Source organism: Salmo salar, chromosome ssa08, assembly GCF_905237065.1.
Source record: "Salmo salar chromosome ssa08, Ssal_v3.1, whole genome shotgun sequence".
NCBI classification, from domain to species: Eukaryota; Metazoa; Chordata; class Actinopteri; order Salmoniformes; family Salmonidae; genus Salmo; species Salmo salar.
The window spans coordinates 15,304,888-15,329,083 of NC_059449.1; the positions used below are offsets into that span (position 1 = coordinate 15,304,888).

At 43.2% G+C, this 24,196-nt stretch overlaps 2 protein-coding genes across 6 annotated transcripts in view; one reads left to right on the plus strand and one right to left on the minus strand.

Annotated features, from left to right (window-relative positions):
- Positions 1-312: 312 nt before the first annotated feature.
- Positions 313-17,181, plus strand: abcg2 (ATP binding cassette subfamily G member 2 (Junior blood group)). Of its 4 annotated transcripts, none has more exons than XM_045722603.1 (16): positions 313-431; positions 2,906-3,138; positions 6,279-6,338; positions 6,450-6,564; positions 6,779-6,931; positions 7,742-7,899; positions 8,729-8,880; positions 9,046-9,144; positions 9,731-9,981; positions 11,432-11,514; positions 12,969-13,058; positions 13,529-13,653; positions 13,982-14,136; positions 14,984-15,073; positions 15,624-15,748; positions 16,319-17,181. In XM_045722603.1, the coding sequence occupies exons 2-16, from the start codon at positions 2,909-2,911 to the stop codon at positions 16,464-16,466; spliced, it is 2,034 nt and encodes a 677-aa protein (XP_045578559.1). In that variant the 5' UTR covers positions 313-431; positions 2,906-2,908; the 3' UTR covers positions 16,467-17,181.
- A 282-nt stretch (positions 17,182-17,463) lies between these two features.
- Positions 17,464-24,196, minus strand: part of LOC106610283 (polycystin-2) — a 19,684-nt gene continuing 12,951 nt past the window's right edge. Inside the window, exons 4-15 of one of the 2 annotated variants that reach the window (XM_014209555.2) lie at positions 22,922-23,172; positions 22,407-22,631; positions 21,888-22,116; positions 21,478-21,648; positions 21,012-21,193; positions 20,690-20,810; positions 20,464-20,562; positions 20,034-20,155; positions 19,764-19,881; positions 19,514-19,674; positions 19,190-19,337; positions 17,464-18,878 (exon numbers count right to left, since the gene is read on the minus strand). In XM_014209555.2, the coding sequence (XP_014065030.1) occupies positions 18,648-18,878; positions 19,190-19,337; positions 19,514-19,674; positions 19,764-19,881; positions 20,034-20,155; positions 20,464-20,562; positions 20,690-20,810; positions 21,012-21,193; positions 21,478-21,648; positions 21,888-22,116; positions 22,407-22,631; positions 22,922-23,172 (2,058 nt within the window). In that variant the 3' untranslated portion in view covers positions 17,464-18,647. Of the gene's footprint in view, positions 18,879-19,189; positions 19,338-19,513; positions 19,678-19,763; positions 19,882-20,033; positions 20,156-20,463; positions 20,563-20,689; positions 20,811-21,011; positions 21,194-21,477; positions 21,649-21,887; positions 22,117-22,406; positions 22,632-22,921; positions 23,173-24,196 lie in introns of both variants that reach the window. The other variant, XM_014209554.2, reaches the window with a different exon arrangement.

Below are 24,196 nucleotides of genomic sequence, written 5' to 3' on the forward strand. Positions count from 1 at the left end.
AAAGAGAAGGGGGTTCTATTGAAAATGTGGGAATGCTTATTTGCCAACGTCCTTGTTGAGCCATTCATGCACAAGCTTTGCACAATTTAACGGCATGGCTTGGTTTGGGAGGCGCCCACACTGTCATTGGGAAGATCTCAATTCTATATCCTCGCGTCCTCTCTCCTCGCCTCCTTCTCAAAACCCATTGGATGAGAAAGCCAGAGGTCCCGCCCCTCTGACCTTCTCCTCCAATGAGTTTTGAGAAGGAGGCCGAGGAGAGATTACGCGAAGAGTATGTATTGAGATTGTTCCATAGCGGCTTCTCTTATTCAACACCGGTAGTATAAATTCATTGGCCAAAGCGGATCGTTGGTCACACGCGTGGCTTGGTTCGGTCTTTTCTAGTACAAGAACGGAGAGGACTGTAGCATTTCAAAGTTTACAGGCGGGTATGTATCCGTTTTGCATGATATTTTCAGATTGGATATATTTTATTTTAGGCTAAATTTGCTACATCATTTGAAGGCTGAATGCCATGCATAACGGCGACGTGATCCTCCTCGTGAATTCTTTAGTATCATCCTGCTTCTACATGCTAGTATTATATAAAAAATAACGGGCGATTATCTTTTAGTTCCAGACGATGATTCAATTTTGTTCAAGTTTTTGTAAAAGACCCCACTCAACTGCATGCGTGTTTGGTAAAAGAAAACATTGACTTTGACCATTTTTGTACAATTAAATATTGTTGTTTACTTTACGTCCAGGAAATGAAGGCTACATACGTTTTTCACGCAGAAACAACCTAACGTTACTTAGTCATCCATGCATTGCAATCCCAGTTGAACAATTATGGTCACCCATTCAAACCGTTCAGAAATCATATTTCCAAGAATGGCTATCTTCAGTCATGGTAAAACATGAATATATCATTTTGTATTTTGTCACTATGATATACATTTGTAGCAATTATGCTAAGAGAGGGTGGGGAAAAAAAGTAAGCACAATGAATGTACATGTGGAAAGTGGTCCAACTAACTAAATTTCAACGTAGGTCTGCTCATTGGACGAGTATACTGTTTTCCAGTGTCTATACATTCCTATAGGATTAAATAGATACAATTATTTTGTTTAATTTGTCTTCAACAAGCATATGCATTTGAAAGCGATTGGGTGTCTCTCCTCACTCTAGCTTTTCTCTATTGCTTCTCTCTGGAGCGCTTCTCTCTCTCCGTCTCTCGAGCTTCTTTCTCTCTATGTACCAGTCCACCACAAAGGTCGCATGACATTCATTTAGACTGATCCTAATTAAATGTGCTCAGATATGCAGACAATGTGCCCAATGTTTCCACTTCTCCACATCTGAATGTATTGTGTAATGGTAAATGCGTATCACTCTTCCTAAAAGTCTGAAGTTTGTCTCTACAGTATATGCCTCCCTTAATTGAAGCGCTCAGATTCATACACCAAAGTATGTCCTAAAGGCATCAATAAAACACATTAAAAGTCCTTCTATTTATCCACTCTAAATCTCAAATTAAATGACACCCTATTTATTCTCCATACAGTAGTGCACTTCTTTTGACCAGAATCACTTTGGTCAGAAGTAACTCAATCATCAAGTTTGCAGATGCCACAACAGTGGTGGGCCTGATTTACCAACAACGATGAGGCAACCAACAAAACAAAGGAGCTGATCGTGGACTTCAGGAGACAGCAGAGAGAGCACGCCCCATCCACCCCGACGGGGCAGCAGTGGAGAGGGTGGAAAGCATCAAGTTCCTCGGCGTGCACATCACTGACAACCTGAAATGGTCCATCCACACAGAAAGTGTGGCGAAGAAGGTGCAACAGCCCCGAAGACCCAACAGCTTGGACCTTAAGACCCTCACAAACTTCTACAGATGCACCATTGAGAGTATCCTGTCAGGCTGTATCACGTCCTGGTACAGCAATTGCACCGTCCGCAACCGCAGGGCTCTACACTGCCTGCCCTACAAGACATCTACAGCACCCGGTGTCACTAGAAGGCCAAGAAAATCATAAAAGACCTCAAGCCACCTGAGCCACAACCTGTTCACCCGCTACCATCTAGAAAGTGGAGACAGTACAGGTGCATCAAAGCTGGGACCAAGAGACTGAAAAACAGCTTCCATCTCCATGCCATCAGACTATTAAATTGTCACCACTAGCCGGCCTCTGTCCAGGGCCTTCCCTGTGGCTCAGTTGGTAGAGCATGGTGTTTGCAACGCCAGCATGGTGTGTGCAATGCCAGGGTTGTGGGTTCGATTCCCACGGGGGGCCAGTACAAAAAAATGCATGGAATGAAATGTATGCATTCACTACTGTAAGTTGCTCTGGATAAGAGCGTCTGCTAAATGACTAAAATGAAAATGTAAAAATGTACCCTGCCCTGAACTTAAGTCACTGTTACTGGCCGACTACCACCTGGTACTCAACCCCGCACCTTAGAGACTGCTGCCCTATGTACATAGTCATTGAACACTGGTCACTTTAATAATGTTTACATACTGTTTTACCCACTTCATATGTATATGCTGTATTCTAGTCAAGGCTCATCCTATATAATTACTGCTGTACACACCTTTTCTATTCATATACTGTCCATAATGTCTATACACACCATCACATACATATATATTTATATTCCGGACTCTGACTTGCTCGTCATGATATTTCTTAATACCTTTCTTTTTATTTTGAGGGATTTGTGTGTATTGTTAGGTATTACTGCACTGTCTGAGCTAGAAATACAAGCATTGCGCTGCACCTGTGATAACATCTGCAAAGTATGTGCACGCAATCAATAACATTTGATTTGAGTAGTGCACTACACAAGGAAAATAGTGTATCAATTTCAGACCTATCCCTTGACCAATCCCCACAGGTCTCACCCCTGCAGATAATGACCGATCGAGCCAATCACATCAGCGTCGCCATGATTGAAGACGTCACGTCCACCAACGGGACGCCCAGGATCAAAGTCATAACCAGCAGCACCATGGTGGAGCTGAACAAGCTGCAGCCCCGGGGCTCCACGGTCAGTTTCCACAGCATCCAGTACAAGGTGAAGCTGAAGACTGGACCGCTCTGCAAGAGGAAGAACACTGCCAGGGAGATACTGGTGGACCTCAAGTGAGTGGAGTTAGTGGATCCTTTGGTCTCATGTACACACAGACACAAGGAGACAAACACACACTTTCAAAGATGCACACACACTCTCATGTATTCTACACACAGGCTTCCACCTTGAAACATGCCCAAACGCACAAGTTTTAGTGATACTAATTGACTAGTGGATGATTAAAGTGAGTTTGATCACACACACTACACACACACACACACACACACACACACACACACACACACACACACACACACACACACACACACACACACACACACACACAGTCCTGTGTGGCTCAGTTGGTAGAGCATGGAGCTTGCAATGCCAAGGCTAAAGGTTTGATTCCCGCTGGGGCCACCCGTATGAAACATTTATGCACACATGACTTTAAGTCCCTTTGGCTAAAAGCGTCTGCTAAATGGCATACAATGAGTAAGGTTACATGCACACAATAAGGTGATTATTGTGGATAGTCAGATTAATATAATAGTTTGATGAAAATGATTTCCCTAATAATCCTGTTTACATGGACACATCTGAAGTCAGGCTACCTGATGGCACTGTGAAATGCAGAAAATCGGCAATTAAAATGAACATTCAACCACAGCGACCATGTTATTTTTTGGAAGCATATTTGATTCTGAGTTGGGAGATATAAGGTTTGTATGTGAAAACTACTTCTAAGACTCATACATTCAGTTGTTCCAAACTCACTTCACTTGCGCTAAAGAGGGAGGCTCGCTCGGCTGGTGCTGGCACATGCGCAGATCAAATACACCGCTAGAACGCAGATTAAGGTGTTTACATGTCCTAATAATTCAAAAGATTGCTCAGAAAACCTTATTTTTTTTTTATTGGCATATGCTTACTTCGATTTTGACCTTACGCCGATTTTAAGATAAGCAGAGTAAGGTGTTTACATGGCTATTGCATAATCTGCCTACTGCCATTAATCAGTTTAATATCAAATTATTACTGTGCATGTAAAAATACTCAATAACTGGCTACAATAACACACACACACACACACACACGCCGAAATGCTAGTGGACCTGAAGTTAATATACACTTTGACCACCCAATTACATTTGGTGATTATGAAGCTAATACGATGTGGATTTATTGGCAGATTCACCTCTTTTTCGCTCTGTGTTGAGCTTGTTTGCTTATGTCTTTCTTGGTACAGCCTCAGAGTCATTTTTGGGGGTATCTTTACTTTACATATTTTTGACTACTTTTACTTCACTACATTCCTAAATAAAATCATGTACTTTTTACTCCATACATTTTTCCTGACACCCAAAAGTACTTGTTATATTTTGACAGGAAAATGGTCCAGTTCACACACTTATCAAGAGAACATCCCTGGTCATCCCTACTGCCTCTGATCTGGCGGACTCACTAAACATAGATGCTTTGTTTGTAAATTATGTCTGAGTGTTGGAGTGTGCCCTGCTGTCCGTCAACAACAAAAAAATGAGAAAATTGTGCCGTCTGGTTTGCTTAATATAAGGAATTTGAAATGGTTTATACTTTTGATACTTACGTACATTTGAGCAATTCCATTTACTTTTGATACTTAAGTATATTTAAAATCAAATACTTTTAGACTTTTACTCAAGTAGTATTTTACTGGTCGACTTTTACTTGAGTCATTTTCTACTAAGGTATCTTTACTTTTACTCAAGTATGACAATTGGGTACTTTTTCCACCACTGCCCCTTTACTAGTGAATTAAGGGAGTGTTAACAAATTAGGAATGCTTGTGAGTGTCATTGATGGATCTAACTCAATTATAGGAGATAAGTTTTCTGTCTCCAATGCTCATGAAGAGGTTTTAGGTGTGTGTGTGTGTGTGTCAGAGAGAGCGTGAAAGTGAAGTGAAACCAAAAGCGGGAGAGAGATCATTAACACAAGTTGACAAAACATACAGGCCTCTCCATTTGAGATTAGGGCTAGCATACTCAGACCACAATGAACAATAGTGCAGTGGAAAATTCAAATGTCTTTTTTTTCTGATGGCATTAAATGTACTTGACATTTCCCAGGGAGGAATGCGTAATTTCACACAAGTTTTGGTCCGTTTCCCCTAGTGTTAATTATATGATATTAAGCATGGTTTCTTGCGTGTAATCTCTTTGATGCACTGTGGAGCAGGCTGCCAAGGAACCAAATTAAATGCTGTCACGTGATTCTACACTACAAGCCTTTATAATTCAGCTTTTTAATTGTTTTTATATAACAGATGCTTTTTTATACCAATTGTGCAAATGTTCTTTGTGGAATCACAAGATGTGATTCTGTATTCTTGTTTTGGACCATTATACATTGGTATTGATCATTTCTTTCTCAGATTGTTGGAGGTCTTTGTGTTCAGCGTATTCTTTGTGCTGTTTGAATCGGTTAATTGGAGAACCAAACCTCCTCCTTTTCACTCTGTCACTTGTGATTCTTCCATGTGTATGACTATGCTATAGAGACAATGTTTACACATTAAAAACACAAGCCCTTGACACTTGATCAACTTGCTGGACTGGCGTGATAACTTTTGCCGCCGTATGTAATGGTTTGATAAGACATTTGCGTAACATTGTGAGTATAGAAAGTAGATGACAAAAATTCTTTGCCCATGACTTGAATGAGTGCTATAAACCTGTCGTAAGCATGTCATAAGGTGCTATAAATCTAGCATTTTGTTTGATGATAAAGTTATGTCCTATAATTCCTGGTCCTTAATCAGCTTTTCACAATTCTGAAAGTGGTTTATGGAGCAAAACACTTCAAAGTTCCTCTAATATCAAATCAACTTGTTTCCTTTTCATAGCCACAATTCCAAGAGTGCAGACCTTTTTATTGGTATTGATTCAATGTTAGGTTCATCTAGCTTTGATTTGACCGACTTAGTCCAACAGTTTGAAATGCTTATGAATGACATCCAAATCCATTTACTGATTTGCAACTGAACTGTAGGCCTATACTCTTGTTGATTTTTGTAAGTCTTTCATAATTTAGAATACAGTGCTACACTTCTCATTGGTATAAACATGATGTAACACAATGTGTGTTGATAACATGTTTATTATGGTAAATATGTGGAATGTTTCAGTGCATCTTAAAATATCTTATGCGTTTTGTCGTTGTCTTGCAGTGGCATCATGAGACCGGGTCTAAATGCCATTCTAGGACCCACTGGAAGTGGAAAGTCCTCGTGAGTATTGTGTTGATGACAACGGTTTATTTTGAAGGCATTACATTGCTTGTTACAAAAAAAAGGTCCCACAGGTTGCCATAGTGATTATTGATCTAACATTATGGTTAGGTTCCTGGATGTTCTAGCAGCCAGGAAGGACCCCTCTGGTCTCTCAGGGGAGGTGCTGATCGACGGGGCGCCACAACCACCCAACTTCAAGTGCCTCTCCGGCTATGTTGTCCAGGTAAGTCTATTGGCTACCTGTTGTAAACCTTATCGCAACATATTGTCGGAGACCATGGCACAGTTAGAAGAGCATATTCAATGGAGACATGTACAACACAACTCTAGGGTCCAACAGCAGGAAAAAAACAGTGTAGCTACAGTACTTTTTCAAAGCTCCTGACCATATTACCCCAGTCAGTGACCTCTGACCTTTGTCTCTGTGACCTCACCAGGACGACGTGGTGATGGGGACTCTGACGGTGAGGGAGAACCTGCGATTCTCTGCAGCGCTGCGTCTGCCCCGCTCCGTGCCCCAGAAAGAGAAGGAGGCCAGGGTCAACGACCTCATCACCGAGCTAGGCCTCACCAAGGTGGCCGACGCTAAGGTACGTTCTAACATAGACAGAATGGAAATGTTGAGACGACTGTTCAGGACTGAATTCATGATAGCATTATGAGCCTATGAGAGTCAAACCCATAGAATTAGGAATTTGAGTTTGAGTAGGACTAAATGCAGTTTAATAGGATCTCTATGATCAAACCGTCCACAGTATTTTCCCTTCACTATATACAGTGAGTATACCAAACACCTTCCTAATATTGAGTTGCACCCCCCCACACACAGTGATGCTGGACCATGTTGACTCCAATGCTTCCCACAGTTGTGTCAAGTTGGCTGGATGTCCTTTGGGTGGGGGACCATTCTTGATACACACGGGAAACTGTTGAGCGTGGAAAACCCAGTAGGGTTGCAGTTCTTGACAAACTCAAACTGGTGTGCCTGGCACCTACTACCATACCCTGTTCAAAGGCATCTTTTGTCTTGCCCATTCACCCTCTGAATGGCACACATACACAATCCATCTCACAATTGTCTCAAGGCCTAGAAATCCTTCTTTAACCCGTCTCCTCCCCTTCATCTACACTGATTGAAGTGGATTTAACAAGTGACATCAGTAAGGGATCATATCTTTCACCTGGATTCACCTGGTCAGTCGATGTCATGGAAAGAGCAGGTGTTCCTAATGTTTTGTATAGCCATTGTAGATGTGCAGTAAAATTGCTTCCTTCTCACCAATGTCTTCCAATGTCATTTTGAAGGTTTCAGGCCATCATGTCATACAAGGCTGTGGTACCATACAGCATATGATAGATGTTCAAGGGCTATCATGTGATGTGATTGTGTTCCTCCCCAGGTTGGTACCCAGATGATCCGGGGGATCTCTGGAGGGGAGAGGAAGAGGACCAACATCGGCATGGAGCTCATCATCGACCCCTCTGTTCTCTTCTTGGATGAACCCACCACGGGCCTGGACGCTAGCACCGCTAACTCTGTCCTGCTGCTGCTCAAAAGGTATCTGTAGCTCTAAACTGTTACTGTAACAGGCCTGTACGCTAGCACCGCTAACTCTGTCCTGCTGCTGCTCAAAAGGTATCTGTAGCTCTAAACTGTTACTGTAACAGGCCTGTACGCTAGCACCGCTAACTCTGTCCTGCTGCTGCTCAAAAGGTATCTGTAGCTCTAAACTGTTACTGTAACGGGCCTGTAAGCTAGCACCGCTAACTCTGTCCTGCTACTGCTCAAAAGGTATAGCACTAATATTCCAAGAAGGAAAGCCATTTCATTTACTTTGGATTGATTCATAATGGGTGGGGTTAGTGGTAGGTATCCTACATTTCATATTTGATGCTTTTCTTATTCCCTTCCTGTCACGGCTGTCGAAAGTAGCAGACCAAAGTGCAGCCTGGTTATAGTTCCACTTTTTTTTTTTAATCCGTGAAACTTTGCAATACATAAATAACTGAAATGACAAAACAACAAACTGTGACGCAGAGAGAAACAAACACTACTCAAAATATAAAAACCCAGGAAGAAAAACCCCTACTTAAATATGATCTCCAATTAGAGACAACGAGGACCAGCTGCCTCCAATTGGAGATCAACCCAAAAAACAACAACATAGAAATAGAAAAACTAGAACTTAAACATAGAAAAACACATCACCCCCTGTCACGCCCTGACCTACTCTACCATAGAAAATAACATCTTACTATGGTCAGGACGTGACAGTACCCTGTTTAATTTGCACCACATTTGTCCTCTAAATGTCCTACCTTTCTTATTGGCTGCCCTGTTAAATGTAGACCTCCAGACCTTTTTTCATTGTCTTATCTCCTTTTAGAATGGCCAATCAGGGACGCACCATCATCATGTCCATCCACCAACCGCGTTACTCCATCTACCGGCTGTTCGACTCCCTGACCCTGCTAGTTAGCGGCAAACAGGTGTACCATGGGCCGGCCCAGAATGCACTGGACTATTTTGCCGACATAGGTAACCTTCAATATCAATACTACACACAAAGTATAAGGAGCTACCGTTGTTGTATTGTTTAAGAGATAAAGGAAGTTAGATTGATGTAAAAGTCCTGAATGGGACAGAGCAGAATAGAGATTGATATAGGGGAGACTAATGTTCAAATGTGTTGTTGTATCCTAGGTTACGCCTGCGAGGCCCACAACAACCCAGCCGACTTCTTCCTAGACGTCATCAACGGAGATTCTACTGCCACTGCTATGAACAAGATTCAGGGAGAAGGTCATTTTCACACACGCACACTAACAAACAGTGTGCAGTATATGAGTCCAAGTCTCGCAAGCACCTGAAAGGTGCCTTAGAGCCCTGGCAGCATAGTAAAAGAACAAGGGACCCAGAGCTCTAACACAAACATCTGCCCCTGGGTCAGTGAGATTAGGGGTGCAGGAGGCTTGGCGTTGCCCAGACAGGGACAAGGGTTGGAGGGAGCGAGTGGCTGATGCTGCAGCCAGGGCCTGAGGCTGGAGGCCAGGCAGTTGGATAACCCCCGTTAATCCTATCAGTTCAATGTGAAAAACCCTCTGATCTGTACTGGTACAGTAGGATTTGTTGGCCTTTGAGAGGCTATGGCTAATGCTAATAGCGACAGGCATACACTATTGGTGTGGATTGTGGAAGGAACCGTTTTGGTACAATGGGAGTAGTCAGCCGGATCTCGGACTGGACTTCAATGAATTTGTATCTGGGTCTTGTGCACCTAGGATAAGGGTGTTGATTGAAAAATGGGTTGTTGTCATGGGTGAATTAAGGGGTGATGGTCTCCAACCTTTAACAGTGTGTATTGACTCTTGGTTCTCTCCCATCCTAGACATTGACTTTGAGGAGCTGAGTGGCTCCAGGCAGACCATCGAGGAGCGTCTAGTGGAGGAGTACAGGAACTGCTCCTACTTCAGAGACACCCAGGTCGAGCTGGAGAGGATCACCCAGGGAAAGCAGTACACCACCAAGCCCACGTCCCGTACCATCACCTACAACAGCTCCTTCTTCACCCAGCTCCACTGGGTCCTAGGCAGAACCTTCCGGAACCTGGCGCTGAACCCCCAGACCTCCGTCGCACAGGTTAGAACACATACCGATACAGACGCGCACACACACACCGATACAGACGCACACACACACCGATACAGACGCGCACACACACACCAATAGTCACCGGATTTCTATTTGTGGGTTTCAAGTTTAAGAGGTGCTGTACCAATGACCCCTAAACTCATTTCAAACAGACCCCAGTGGGGAGAGGATTCTCAGAATAAAAGGGTAATGGATTTAGCTACGCTCCTATCACCAACAACCTTATGACCGGACTTACCCTCCGAGCAAGTGACTTGAGAATAGTATGATTTTTAATTGCAGCCCACGTACTTTTCTCCACTTCACAACAAGCTCTTTTGCGCTTAAAGGGTGATGCAGTTGGCGGGAGGAGGGAGTTCTGACGACTTAGTGCCCTCATTAGTCATCCTAGGCAACAACATGCCATCAGAAGTATCTCACTTCAAGAATTATTAACAGCTAATTGGCCTTGTAGTAAATCGACAATAATCCCAGGCTGGGGTCTGGATCTTAAAGGCTGGAGACCTAGCTAATCAGCTTTGCTGACTGTTGTGACCCTGCTGTTGCCTCTCCGGGCCTAGAACTGAAGTGATATCATATCTGGCCACAGCCCCCCCCCCCAGTGGGCCCAGACCTTTGTCACATGATCACACCATGACCCGCGCTGGGCTTCCACATGAGGGGCTTGGGGAATGAGGTGAAAAAGGCTCAACCTTATTAGCTTATCCTCTCACCCTGGGAACCGCGCTGGGGCCTGTTAGGCCTGTCATAAGATGTAAATCGTCAGGATTAAAACAAATGTCGCTCCGGAGATTTCACCCTTTCTCTCTTTGTTTTCTCTCTTTCTTACCCAACATGGACTACCGGTCTGTGGATGAGAATGGATGAGGGAGAGTGTGGAGAGCGCTGATTCGGTGTAGTTTGTGTGGGAATATACCTAGTTTTAAGAATGTCCACATTCTTAATGGACTAATCAGGTTCTATCAGGGTTCTTAATGGACTAATCAGGTTCTATCAGGGTTCTTAATAGACTAATCAGGTTCTATCAGGGTTCTTCATGGACTAATCAGGTTATATCAGGGTTCTTAATGGACTAATCAGGTTCTATCAGGGTAAGACCCTTTGCCTCTGCAAGGTCAGGTCACCTTTGTATTCATCATAGCATCTTACCTAACTGTATTTTAAGAAAATATGATTTTTTTCTTCTCTGAGAGAGCTAAACACTTTTTTCTATAGACCTAAAGAGATGTGTTTACATTAAAACGTGCCTGGACCTTTGATGAAAATGGGCTCCCTCATGCGACTGAAGTCTCAGTTGTGTAAGGCAAATTGTCAGACATATAAGATTGTTTACTCCCCAATGCCACGGCGCATTGCGGGTCATGATGTAAAATATGACGTTATGATTTGCTGACCTTTGACCTGGCTACTAAATTTACAATGTTTCTCTTTTGGGCAGCTGGGAGTCACCATTTTTCTGGCTCTTATTGTGGGCGCCATTTTCTTCGGGGTGAAGGACGACCAGAGTGGAATACAGAACAGGTGGGGGAACCATTTTTATAACAACACCTTAAATCCATCTCAGAATGGGCTGTAAGGTGATCTGATTTCGATTCATCTGTAGACTGAAACTGATGGGAACCCATAGGGCAGAACAACGGCAGTGTCTGTCTGTAAAGGTTAGGTTAGTAAATGACTCTGCTTTGGGAGAAAGATGTTATAACAGGATAATGCAGACATTTACACTACCGTTCAAAAGTTTGGGGTCACTTAGAAATGTCCTTGTTTTTGAAAGAAAAGCACATTTTTTTGTCCATTAAAATCACATCAAATTGATCAGAAATACAGTGTAGACATTGTTAATGTTGTAAATGAGTATTGTAGCTGGAAACGGCTGATTTGTAATGGAATATCTACATAGGCGTACAGAGGCCCATTATCAGCAACCATCACTCCTGTGTTCCAATGGCACGTTGTGTTAGCTAATCCAAGTTTATCATTTTAAAAGGCTAATTGATCATTAGAAAACCCTTTTGCAATTATGTTAGCACAGCTGAAAACTTTTGTTCTGATTAAAGAAGCAATAAAACTGGCCTTCTTTAGACTAGTTGAGTATCTGGAGCATCAGCGTTTGTGGGTTCAATTACAGGCTCAAAATGGCCAGAAAATAGAACTTTCTTCTGAAACTCGTCAGTCTATTCTTGTTCTGAAAAATGAAGGCTATTTCATTCGATAAATTGCCAAGAAACTGAAGATCTCGTACAATGCTGTGTACTACTCCCTTCACAGAACAGCGCAAACTGGCTCTAACCAGAATAGAAAGAGGGGTGGGAGGCCCCGGTGCACAACTGAGCAAGAGGACAAGTACATTAGAGAGTCTTTAACTAGTGTATTAATCTGCTTACAATAATCAGGATTTTGCTTATTATTTTATTGGTACAATCACACCTGGGTTCAAATACATGTGTATTTGAGTTATGTAATATTTAGAAACGTATTTTTCTGTGTATTTGAGTATTTTCAAATACATAGCCCAAACATTACTTTTAATTGAGTATTTTAATGGTTATTTGTAAAAAAAAAAATTATAATAATTGTCTGCCAAATTGTATTTCAAATACACTCCCATTTATTTAACCCAGGTATTTGAAAATAGTATTTTAAAATACTGACAAATACTTTCCAAGTGTATTTCCAAATACATTAAAATATTCAACAACCTGTCTTTTCAAATAAACTGTATCTGAATACTCACTTTGAATGTATGTGAAAGTAATTGAGATATTTAAAATAGTATTTGAACCCAGGTCTGGGTCCAATTAGACCTACAGTATGACTCCACTCCCTTAGTCCCTTTAGTCTGAAGGCCGATGGAGTACACACAGAGCAAAACATTTAGCATTCATTTCAATAGGGGTTTACCCCCTTTCATTCCATGCATGACTGGGCAGAACATAAGGATTTCATTTCATGACTTGATGTTTCCCCTCTTGTAGGATTGGTGCTCTTTTCTTCATCACCACCAACCAATGTTTCAGCACGCTGTCCGCTGCCGAACTCTTCATCACAGAGAGGAAGCTGTTTGTGTACGTACTGTAGTAGACCAGTGGCACCACTATAACCTGGTCTCTTTGAAATATAGAATATGGGGGTGTGAGCATGCGGGTCTGGCCAGATGAGATGTGTGAGACACAATTGTTTGTGTGTGTCTGTAAGTTGTTGTTCGTATGTATAAGGTTGGATCTGGAGTGGAGGAAAAATTAAGAAAAAATATATTATAAAACAACTAATCTCAATCTCTCTATTATATATGATTATGAAGACACTGTCTCTGCCTAAATACTTATCAGTATGAAATGGACCAACAAGCATTCGTTTACAGCTACATTAGGTTCACTGTTTGAACTTTGTACTTCTAATTATTCTGTAAATGAGCATTTTCAGTATGAAATACCCCGGCAAGCATTAGTTCCAAATGGCCCTAGCCAAGGAAGTTAGAAAATAAACCACTCAGTATGAGTTAATGTAGACTTCTTGTCTTTGTTGTCCCCAACAGCCATGAGTACATCAGCGGGTATTACAGAGTCTCGGTCTACTTCCTGTCCAAGATCCTGTCTGACATCATCACCCTGCGCACCATCCCCGCCATCATCTTCAGCTGCGTGGCCTACTTCATGATAGGTGGGTTGGATGCACAACATGGGAATGAGACATTTGCATTTATGAAGATTAAATTTGAATTGTCAAGATGGAAGGAAAGTAGAGAGGGACATAGAGTAGATGTTGAGGTAGCTAGCACACAAGCATTTCCCTGCAACCTTTATACCTGCTGTATAAACTGTGTACGTGACAAATACAATTAGATTTGAGACGGTAATGGCACAGACAGTAAAAGGTCAAGAAAGGTCAAAACTGCTCTCAAACCCTCTTTGCAGAGGGGCATGTACCCTACCACTCAATACCAGTCTCTGAAATGATCTTAACATTCAAGTGTGTGTCTCTCCTGCAGGTTTCAAAACCACTCCGGCAGCCTTCTTCATCTTCATGTTCACCGTGACCCTGGTGGCCTACACAGCCACCGCCATGACCATGGCCATCTCTGCCGACCAGAGTGTGGTGGCAATGGCCAACATCTTCATGACCATCAGCTTCGTCTTCATGATGGTGAGTGTAGGGACGAGGGTGCAATGCGGTGGCCACATGCGCGCGGTGGGGTACTCAGGGACGCGCAGGGTGCACCTGAGTTGTATTGCAATGCCAGTTATGGTTCAAGTTCAGCGCTGTCCCACTAGTATTATTTGCTAGTTATGTATAGACATAAATATAAGCTAGCGTTGCATACCAAGGTTACACATGGATATTACAGTGGGGAATGGCTGTCATCTTTTCTAGCCTTGGATTAAAGTGATGTAGGATCTGTGGTGTTATTGTCTGTCTTTCTGTTTGATCTTTAGATAGGTTCTGTGGTGTTAAGACTAAGATCAGATTAAGATCACTTTATTGGTCAATTGCAAACGAGGTCCAACCGAAATTTGACTTTTACCCTCACCCCTCTGAAAGACCCATATGCATACACGCCAGGTTTTGTAGATATGCGGGGGGCTGCCACACTGGGCGCCCAGGGAGCTGTTGTTGTGGGGGGTTAAGTGCCTCGCTCAAGGGCAAAACGGCAGGCAACAGCATCTAGGATTTTATACAGCAACCCTCCAGTTGCCAGCTCTCTTCCCGACAGATTTCTTCATGTCAGACCTGGGATCCGAACTGGCAACCCTCTGGTTGCTGGTTTGCCTCTTTAACGCTCCGGTTGCTGGTTGCTGGCACGCCTCTCTAACCGCTAGGCTACCTGCCGATCAACTCTCTCTGTGGCTGTGTTGGATCCTTGGGGCGATAACATTATTGTATCTTGTTCTGCTTGTTGGGCTCCTTCCATCTTACCAGGTCTGTCTGGTCAAATTGCAATTTAGGGTGGGGATCCTCATTGGTGAATTAATATTTATTGATGTGTTGTCAGATCTTCTCAGGTCTGCTGGTGAACCTGCCCAGTATCATGAACTGGCTGGCCTGGTTGAAGTACCTCAGTATCCCTCGCTACGGTCTAACTGTAAGTACCTCAGTATCCCTCGCTACGGTCTAACTGTAAGTACCTCAGTATCCCTCGCTACGGTCTAACAGTAAGTACCTCAGTATCCCTCGCTACGGTCTAACAGTAAGTACCTCAGTATCCCTCGCTACGGTCTAACAGTAAGTACCTCAGTATCCCTCGCTACGGTCTAACAGTAAGTACCTCAGTATCCCTCGCTACGGTCTAACAGTAAGTACCTCAGTATCCCTCGCTACGGTCTAACAGTAAGTACCTCAGTATCCCTCGCTACGGTCTAACAGTAAGTACCTCAGTATCCCTCGCTACGGTCTAACAGTAAGTACCTCAGTATCCCTCGCTACGGTCTAACAGTAAGTACCTCAGTCAGCCACAACCTCTTAATTGATCTAGTGAAATGTTGCCATACTGTATTAATTAGAATCATTTCTTCAACTGTTATAGTGCTATTCATTACATATAGAATTGTTGTAAATATTAATATATACAGTATGTTATTATATAGTATAATAAAACTGTATTACTAAGTATTGTAACGTTTCTTAATGACTAGGCCCTGGAGATCAACGAGTTTGTGGGGCTGAAGTTCTGTGAGGACCCTGCCATTCACACCACCATGTCTCCTGCCTCTGGCATGATGACCAACTGTAGTATGAACACTACTCACGCTCTCGGGATGTGAGTAACGTAACACAACACACACACACACACACACACACACACACACACACACACACACTGTGGAAGTTATCTTTATATTTTTTGCTTAGAAATAGATGTTGGCTGACTTAAATACGGTTTATAGGGTATATAACTAGTATTACCAGTAGGCTACATACATGCTGTCATTAAGTGCAGTGCCTATGGTCACTGGAGTACCTCTAGCACCATCTACTGAGGAAGTCATTGTAGATGGAGCAGCGGTTGTGTGTTAGCTAGATCCCCTACCGTACATTAGAGAATAGCTTATTTCAATAAGGCATCATTACTGGGTATCAATAGCAGCGAAGGCTGAATTATTTGATACAATTAAAAAATATATATTAGAGAATAAACACAATTATCCTACGACGCAATAACATTTGATCCACAGAGTCCTTTTCAGCTGAAACCTCAAATTAGTTCAGGTTTCAGTCCGTTTCAAAACACTTTCTTCCTATTTAACGTGACCCAGCCTTGCCTGCCCACGGGATCCCATAGATACACAGTGGTGAACGTTTGTTTGGTCTTCTCTCCATCTCATTCCAGGTGCACAGGGGAACAATACCTGGACTACCTAGGAATAGAATACACTACATGGGGCCTATGGGAAAACCACGTTGCCTTGGCGATAATGACACTAATTTTCCTGGTCATTGCGTATCTGAAGCTGCGGTTTATTAAGAAGTTCACATAAGAAGTGTCTTACTTTGCCTTACAATTCACTCCTCTGTGGTTATATCAATGACAAACTGCCAGTAGTTTCTCTCTCCATACACATGAAGCAGTGTGCCTATGGTTTGCACTGAGACAGGTTAAATGGGTAGTTCAGCCAAATTACATATTCACATTCATTTCCTGGACAAGTGGAGACTGCAATCCACGCTTTGGCTTTGCTGAACTAGCTACACTAGCACTGTAAATGAGTAATTTGTCTGAACTGTCACTTTAACGTTCAATATCTATGCATGAATGTACGTTTTCACCACATGAATATTAATGTGGAATCTCTGCCCTCCAGTAGCCATTGTTCTCATGTTGACTGCTGTGTTTATTTAGTAGCATTTGTTCCAGTCTAGTACGAGACTATGCCTTGGAATTTAGTTAATCGTTTCTATTTATAGAGGAACTGAACTCATTTATTTGAAAAATTATGTTGAATTATGTTTATATGTAAAAAATTATGAATGACTTTTATTAGTGCTTTTTTTGTGTGTAATCATTGAAGTGTTTGTTTCTATTGTGTTTATTACCTTTATCTATACTAGTTTTTGGAAACAATGCTTTTATAAACATTTTCATGTAACTGCGAGTGGTAATTATGTACCTACCAACGATGTATAGCCAAAATCAATGATACCAACGTGGTTCCAATGGACCATATGCAATAAATGCCTGACTCCTTGAACACATACAGAGGCCTATATGGTCACCTTTGTGAGACTTTTTGGTGACAGAGCAGGCGACTCGTCTCCAGAACTAGGCATTTAGGTCAATAGAGGGTATAATCCTATTTAATCTCACTTAATCCCCCAACATATATCAACTCCAATCAAACCGGTTCAATGTACACGACAGGTCCATTACTGACACCTTATATTCAAGGTTTAGAGTCACTATCGGTGTGTTCAAACATATCAAACAACGACCCGGATTAAATTGACAATTTTTTTTTAACACACACCACTTCATCGTTTTAGCATCACAATACACTTTATTTTTCACACCTTTGATATACAGTATGTAACCACAAAAAAAAAGTACAAAATAATAACACTACAAAATACTGCAAGGCAGCATACATAATAATACACACAAGGATCACATGACCCTAGATGCACTCCGAATCGAAGTTTGTTTCAAGTTACAATATGTATCATATTATATGTTTATAAGAAGGGTGTTTTGTAAGTCATTACAAAGTGATATAGATGAGTAATTAAGACAAGATGAGCCACACTTGTAACTATATTAAAATGACAAAAAGGAAAGCAGCAAATGAACGATCGATGACAAAATATTTTCCTGTGGAATATCAAGATGTGCGTGCGTGCATATACGGTGAAATCAAAACCAAAAGTCCTTGAGCTACGTACCAGCACATGAAAAGCAATGATAGGCCGTGTATTCTTAGAATATAAACAAAATGGAAATAGCTTAGAGGCTAATTCATTTACATCACATGTAATATCTCCAATATAATCAAAACCTTCATGTACCCTTAATTGTGTCCAGCATCTTCATGTACCCTAATTCTTCGGGCCTTCATTTTAAACGCTACAATCATGTACTTGTGCTTGCACTGTAAGCTTTGTAAATGTATCAGGTCATATTTTGCTTGCCTTAAAGCATGTACCCATCTTATAGATGGAGTACGTAGGACTGTTTTCAGACTATATGAGTCTATTGGGTGGGTTTCACTCACACTCTTGGATAGCTGAGGTGCTGTGCACGTGACTTTGCCATTGTGGTATCATATGTAAAGATTTCAAACAAATACAGAGGGATGATGATGGGACTGTGTACTGGTATATAATGTAGAACACAACCAGAAAGGACATTTACACAAGGATATCTTCATTTGTGCGACAACCTATTGTGCCACAACCAATGAATACAACCTCGTACCTCACTAAAATGTCTCTTAAAGTTACCCTTAGCCATTTTGGTTGCTCTCCGATAGGTCCAAATCCTTACTTAAAATTTGATTGCGTAACTTGGACTTCCACGATAATCTTCCATTGAGGTCAAATGGGAACATTTTCAGAAAATTCAAATTGCATGCACACATCTCAAGTAAGGATTCGGCGCTTAGAACCTGTAAAAATACTAGAATGTCCCTTTCTCGTTACCGTGCAACTTTCTGGTGGGTGGAGTTTTACACGTGGCCACTCCCATTACCCCCAGCGTCCGCCCCGTCAGTAGACAGGGAGGAGGAGGGGCGGGCGCTGCGGGGGCGTGGTTGGGCTCCTGGACCAATGGCAGTGGTGGGCTGGTGATGGCTGACCTGTGAGACAGTGTCGTCAGACTCCCAGCGCTCTAGCTCCTCCCTCACCAGCCGCTCCATCTGCTCTCTCTGGACGTCCATGTCCCGACCCTGCCTCTCATCCTGGGGGAGGGGGAGAGCGGGAAAGGGAGAGATGTGATTTTATTAGTATCTTTTAGTCCTCATTTGGACTAATCTTCCAAGAGTCCTTAAACATTTTCACATATAACACACTGTTACAAACAGACATAAGACACTAACATATTGACCAGATAAATAGCCAAAGTCTGAGAGAAGGGGGGACAAAAGGGAGAAGGGAGATGTTGGATCGAGAGAGATGGACAGAAAGAGGGGAAGGAAAGATTTTAAAAAGTGTTTGGTGTGGGCGAGATGGGCGTATGTGTGTGTGTGCGTCCATGTACATTCTGTCTCACCTCCAGCACCCCCTCCAGCAGTTTTCCCAGCACGTCTCTCCTCTTGAGCTTAGCTCTCTCCATGGCCTCCAGCTTCACAATCACTGCATCGATCTTTGACACTATACTACCTATGGAGTGCTCCATCCGGTCAACACGACGCACCAGCCTGGAATAGAACAGAACAATAAATGTCAATAACACGTTTATATAACATGCTATATCCATAGTTACGACACATGATTTAAAACATTAAAATATCAGGTACATCCTCTGTCGGAAACACACAGAGGACCTTTCAAAAGCCCAATACTTCAACTTGGCTGGTAATAGAACTCGACCTACACTTGAAACTCTTCGTAGGGCACGCCTCCTGAGCTGCTGCCGCGGCGACGGGAGCTGTGACCGCTGTCCTCGTCGTCATCCTCCTCAGAGTCGTCATGGCTACGGGGGAAGCTCCGCCCACTGGTGGGTCTGGGCAACGAGCTGCGCTCCAGATCCAAGTCCTCCTGGCCATATGTGCAGAGACACACTGAACATCTGCAAACGTGTGTGTGTGCAGCTCATTGCCATGTGTGTGTGTGCGTCCACTCACTCTCTCCTTCTCCAGGTCGTCCCTCATCTGCTGGTGTTCGTGCTCAGTCAGCTCCTGGTCCCCACCGTGGTCATACTTGGCAAAGATGGCCTCAATCTCCTCATCCGTGTGGCCCTTTCTAAACACACAAACAACAACACATTTAGTTGTACTATTACATGTCACGTGTGTCTTGATGTCTTTCTTCGTATGTATGTATAAATTATTGAAATAGTGTATGTTTATGAATTAGTGAAACCCCAGTTTGGTTTCAGGCACTGCAGCGGTCACCCTTTGAGGTCCTGGCGGAGCTCGCCGAAGTTGAGTTTCCCACCGGCCTGGCGCAGACTGTCTGAGATGTCATCCACAGTGGTCTTCTTCAGTCTCAGCTTCATCAAGGCTTTGTTACAGCCCTGCAGGGAGAGGAACAACACAAAGACAATCTCAAGGACACCTATCAACACTGAGGTGAATGTTGTCATTTTCATTCTGCAGTTAGCAGTTATTCAGTACACGTTGATAATATTCAACAGTAACGTAAACTTACATTAACTTGAGTCTCCTTTTCAATTGAAGTCTTTACTTCATAGAATCTTAAATATGAAGTTGCTATGATACAAGTCAGCTTGCAGTTGTTTGAAATACTCAGCTACAATGACGCGTTAAGGGATCACATACACCTACTAGAACAAATAACCCCACATACCATTTGGGTCCGTACCTTTTTAATGAGGTCCGTCATCTCCATCTCAGACCTCTGCTGGGACATGTCTGCCTTCACCTCCGAGTAGGTGTCATTGATGATGGCCAGGAACATATTCTACAGGGAGACAAAAGACAAGTCAGAGCAACCTTTAATCTCTCGAGATAATGTAGATCAAATAGTACAATATAAATGTCTATCAATATACCCACACATTTATCAATGGTAGTATATCAAAACTCACCATGAGGATGAAGAAGATGAAGAAGACGAAGGTGATGAAGTAGATGGGTCCCAGGACTGGGTTAGCCTCCTCTATCTCTGAGAACTCAAAGTCTCCCAGGATGATGCGGAACTGGGTAAAACTACATGGAAAAGAAGACAAGAAGAAGAAGCTATGAAGAGGCTAAGATGAAGCTGTAGGGGTGTGTTACCATTGTAGTTCCAATGGGTCAAATTCCAAACAAAATTTGAATCAATCTGGGAGCCCTGGTCGTCTATGGGGAACCTAAAGAACTGAGAATCTTAGAACCTGGGTTGATTCCAATCAAACCAATGTTACTTACATGCAGGCTTGGAAGGTACTGAAGTCGTTGACCTGGGTGCCAAACACCAGGTAGGCCAGCTGAGCGTAGGCCAGGAAGATGATGAAGAACATGATGGCGAAGCCGATGAGGTCCTTGGCACAGCGAGACATGGTGGTGGACAGCTGGCTCATGGTCTTGTTGAAGTTGATGAACTTGAAGAGCTGAAGAGGAGAGATGAGCAGAAACCCGGTTAGAATTCAAGTGTCTTTGAATAGCATTATCAATTCTATGTCTTTTTTTATTTGTAATAAAATCATGCTAATATAGTGTCCCTTTATGGGCGCATACTTTGGCTTCTGCCAACAGGTCTGAACCTTTATGGCACAGGTAGTAGTACTCTCATCCTGTAACCAACTGCAGAGTGTCTGGTTCAAGCTCTGCACCTGGTCAATTCCCACTCAATTGCTTCATTCAGCATGTCAATCTACCATGAAGCCATTCTTACCTTCACCCAGGAGAAGAGGACGATGACTGCGGCCATGTTGTTGAACGTAACCTGGAGGTGTGCCAGAGGCTCGAAGCTGGGGTGGGCGCTGTGGTTCTCCAGAAGGTCTTTGAGACGATTGCTCACCACGGACGTTCTGGTGATGTTGATGATTATGGCAGAAACACTCAACTGGAAAAAGAGGGGGATATTTGGAATCTCAATACAACAATATTTGGATCACAAACCTCTTCCCTTTGTTCCAATGTCTATACTAGCCTACCACTTAGAATGCATGTTCATTGCACTACCTCATTCTTAGTATGCATGCTAGTGTGGATACTGGAACAGAGCCCTTCTTTACTTGGGTATTTCAGGGAGACTCCAACCCTTCCTACTCCCTGCTAGGGCGGCCATTTTGAATTACGTACCACAACGATGAGGACGTCCAGGCAGTTCCACACGCTCTTGAAGTAGCGCAGGCGGTGGATGCGTATCTCCAGGGCCTCCTCCACCACGTAGTACAGGATGAAGAGGCAAAAGGCCACCTCACACACCCCGACAAAGTAGTCCCAGCTGGACACGTATCGAATCAGACGCACCGTCTGAAACTGCCAGGAAGTGACTACGCCTCCTGTAGCGGGGAACTCCACCACCAATCTGAAACATTCAATTCAGTTCAACTGTATTTATCCCCGCATTTAAGCAGACAGGTTCAACTGAATGAACAGGAGATATTCAGCCTCTCTATGGTGAAAATCGAGGTTCAATGACACCAGATTGTGGATGAGGATGGTAACTAGAGAACTCCCATTGGATTGCATGAGTCATTGATCCCAACCATGGACGTGTTGAGAGCCTGAATTGAACCTATGTATCACCTATATAAATCAGTGTGAAACAGTCCTAAGTAACATGTAATATGTATGTAATAACTCTGGGCTCTGTACCTGGCGATACAGAAGAGATTGATGTTGCCGTTGTAGACAGAGAAGTCCAGGAAGACGGCTCTGGTTCCTCTGTCCAGCCACAGCTGTTGTTTTAGGGAGCGTAGCAAGCCTGCTGACTCATCTCTGGAACGGGCCAGGTCCTGGTAGTACCCCCCTCCACCATAGGTAGCCACCTGGCCCCAGTAACTACTCCCATTCAGGCTGTTCTCCTCTGTGTACATCCACCTGGTGGAAAGACAGACAGACAGTCAGACTCATCATAGAGCCCCAGTGAAACAGTTTGGCCTGGTATTCACTGGTGGCTATAAGTGAGTGATGTTATACGCCATACTTTTATCTGGTGGACAGCATCCATAATGTGCTTTCAGTTAACACTAGAGCACATGTTGCAACTATTGCTTTGGTTTAGTCTCTAGCATTACAACCAATTGTAGCTTTATGGTTGCTTTCTTATACGTTAACATTTAACTATAATGTACATCTAACAGTAGTACATAGTAGTTTAGTAGACGTACGCAGTTCCGTTCATGGGGCCAAAGGGGGCGCTGTCCTCGTTGCTAGGGGTGTACATGTTGTAGCAGTCCTGCACTTTGTCCCTAAGGTCCTCGTGCACGGAGCAGGATTCGTTGCGAACTTTGACCTGGCGGAGGCGGGGCACCCCCAGTAGCAGGTTCTCATAGTAGATCATACTGTGGTTCTCAGGAAGACTCTTGTTGTTGTACCACACCTCCCAATACATCCCGTTCAGGAAGGGACCCTCTGTGAACTGCATGGTGGAGAGACGCTTTGGTTACAGAGAGAATTTCAACTGAAAGCTCTGCTGGTCTGTTAGGTTCTAACCTGATTCATGTAAATGCTCCATTGTTCTATTTGGTGTTAATGTGATTTGGACTAAATACTTTTAAGTGTGTGTTGCTTTGGTTTTATGCTTCATATACACTACACAACAAAAAGTATGTGGACACCTACTCATTGAATATCTCATTCCAAAATCCTGGGCATTAAAACAGAGTTGTAGAGGAAAAGCTTCTGGAAAGGCTTTCCTCTACATGTTGGAACTGCTGCAGGGACTTGCTTTTATTCAGCCACAAGAGCATTAGTAAGGTTGGGCACTGATGTTGGGCGATTATGCCTGGCTCGCAGTCGGTGTTCCAATTCATCCCAAAGGTGTTCGATGGGGTTGAGGTCAGGGCTCTGTGCACGCCAGTCAAGTTCCGCCACACCGATCTTGACAAACCATTTCTGTATGGACCTTGCTTTGTGCACGCAGGCATTGTCATGCTGAAACAGGAAAGGGCCTTCCCTAAACCATTGCCACAAAGTTGGAAGCACAGAAATGTCTAGAATGTCATTATATGCTGTAGCGTTAAAGATTTCCCTTCACTGGAACTAAGGGGCCTAGCCCGAACCATGAAAAACAGTCCCAGACCATTATTCCTCCTCCACCAAACTTTACAGTTGACACTATGCATCCGCCAAACCCAGATTCATCCCTCGGACTGGCAGATGGTATAGTGTGATTCATCACTCCAGAGAACGCGTTTCCACTGCTCCAGAGTCCAATTGCGGTGAGCTTTACACCACTCCAGCCAATGCTTGGCATTCCACATGGGAATCTTAGGCTTGCGGCTGTTCGGGCATGGAAACCCATTTCATGAAGCGCCTGGTGAACAGTTGTTGTGCTGACGTTGCTTCCAGAGGCAGTTTGGAACTCAGTAGTGAGACGATTTTTACGCAATACGCGCTTCAGCACTTGGGGGTCCCGTTCTGTGAGCTTGTGTGGCCTACCA

Coding starts and splice junctions, on each gene's coding strand:
- abcg2 (XM_045722601.1), top strand. Junction 6,339..6,449: donor ACTGGAAGTGGAAAGTCCTC/GTGAGTATTGTG, acceptor CATTATGGTTAG/GTTCCTGGATGTTCTAGCAG. Junction 15,749..16,318: donor ACTACTCACGCTCTCGGGAT/GTGAGTAACGTA, acceptor ATCTCATTCCAG/GTGCACAGGGGAACAATACC.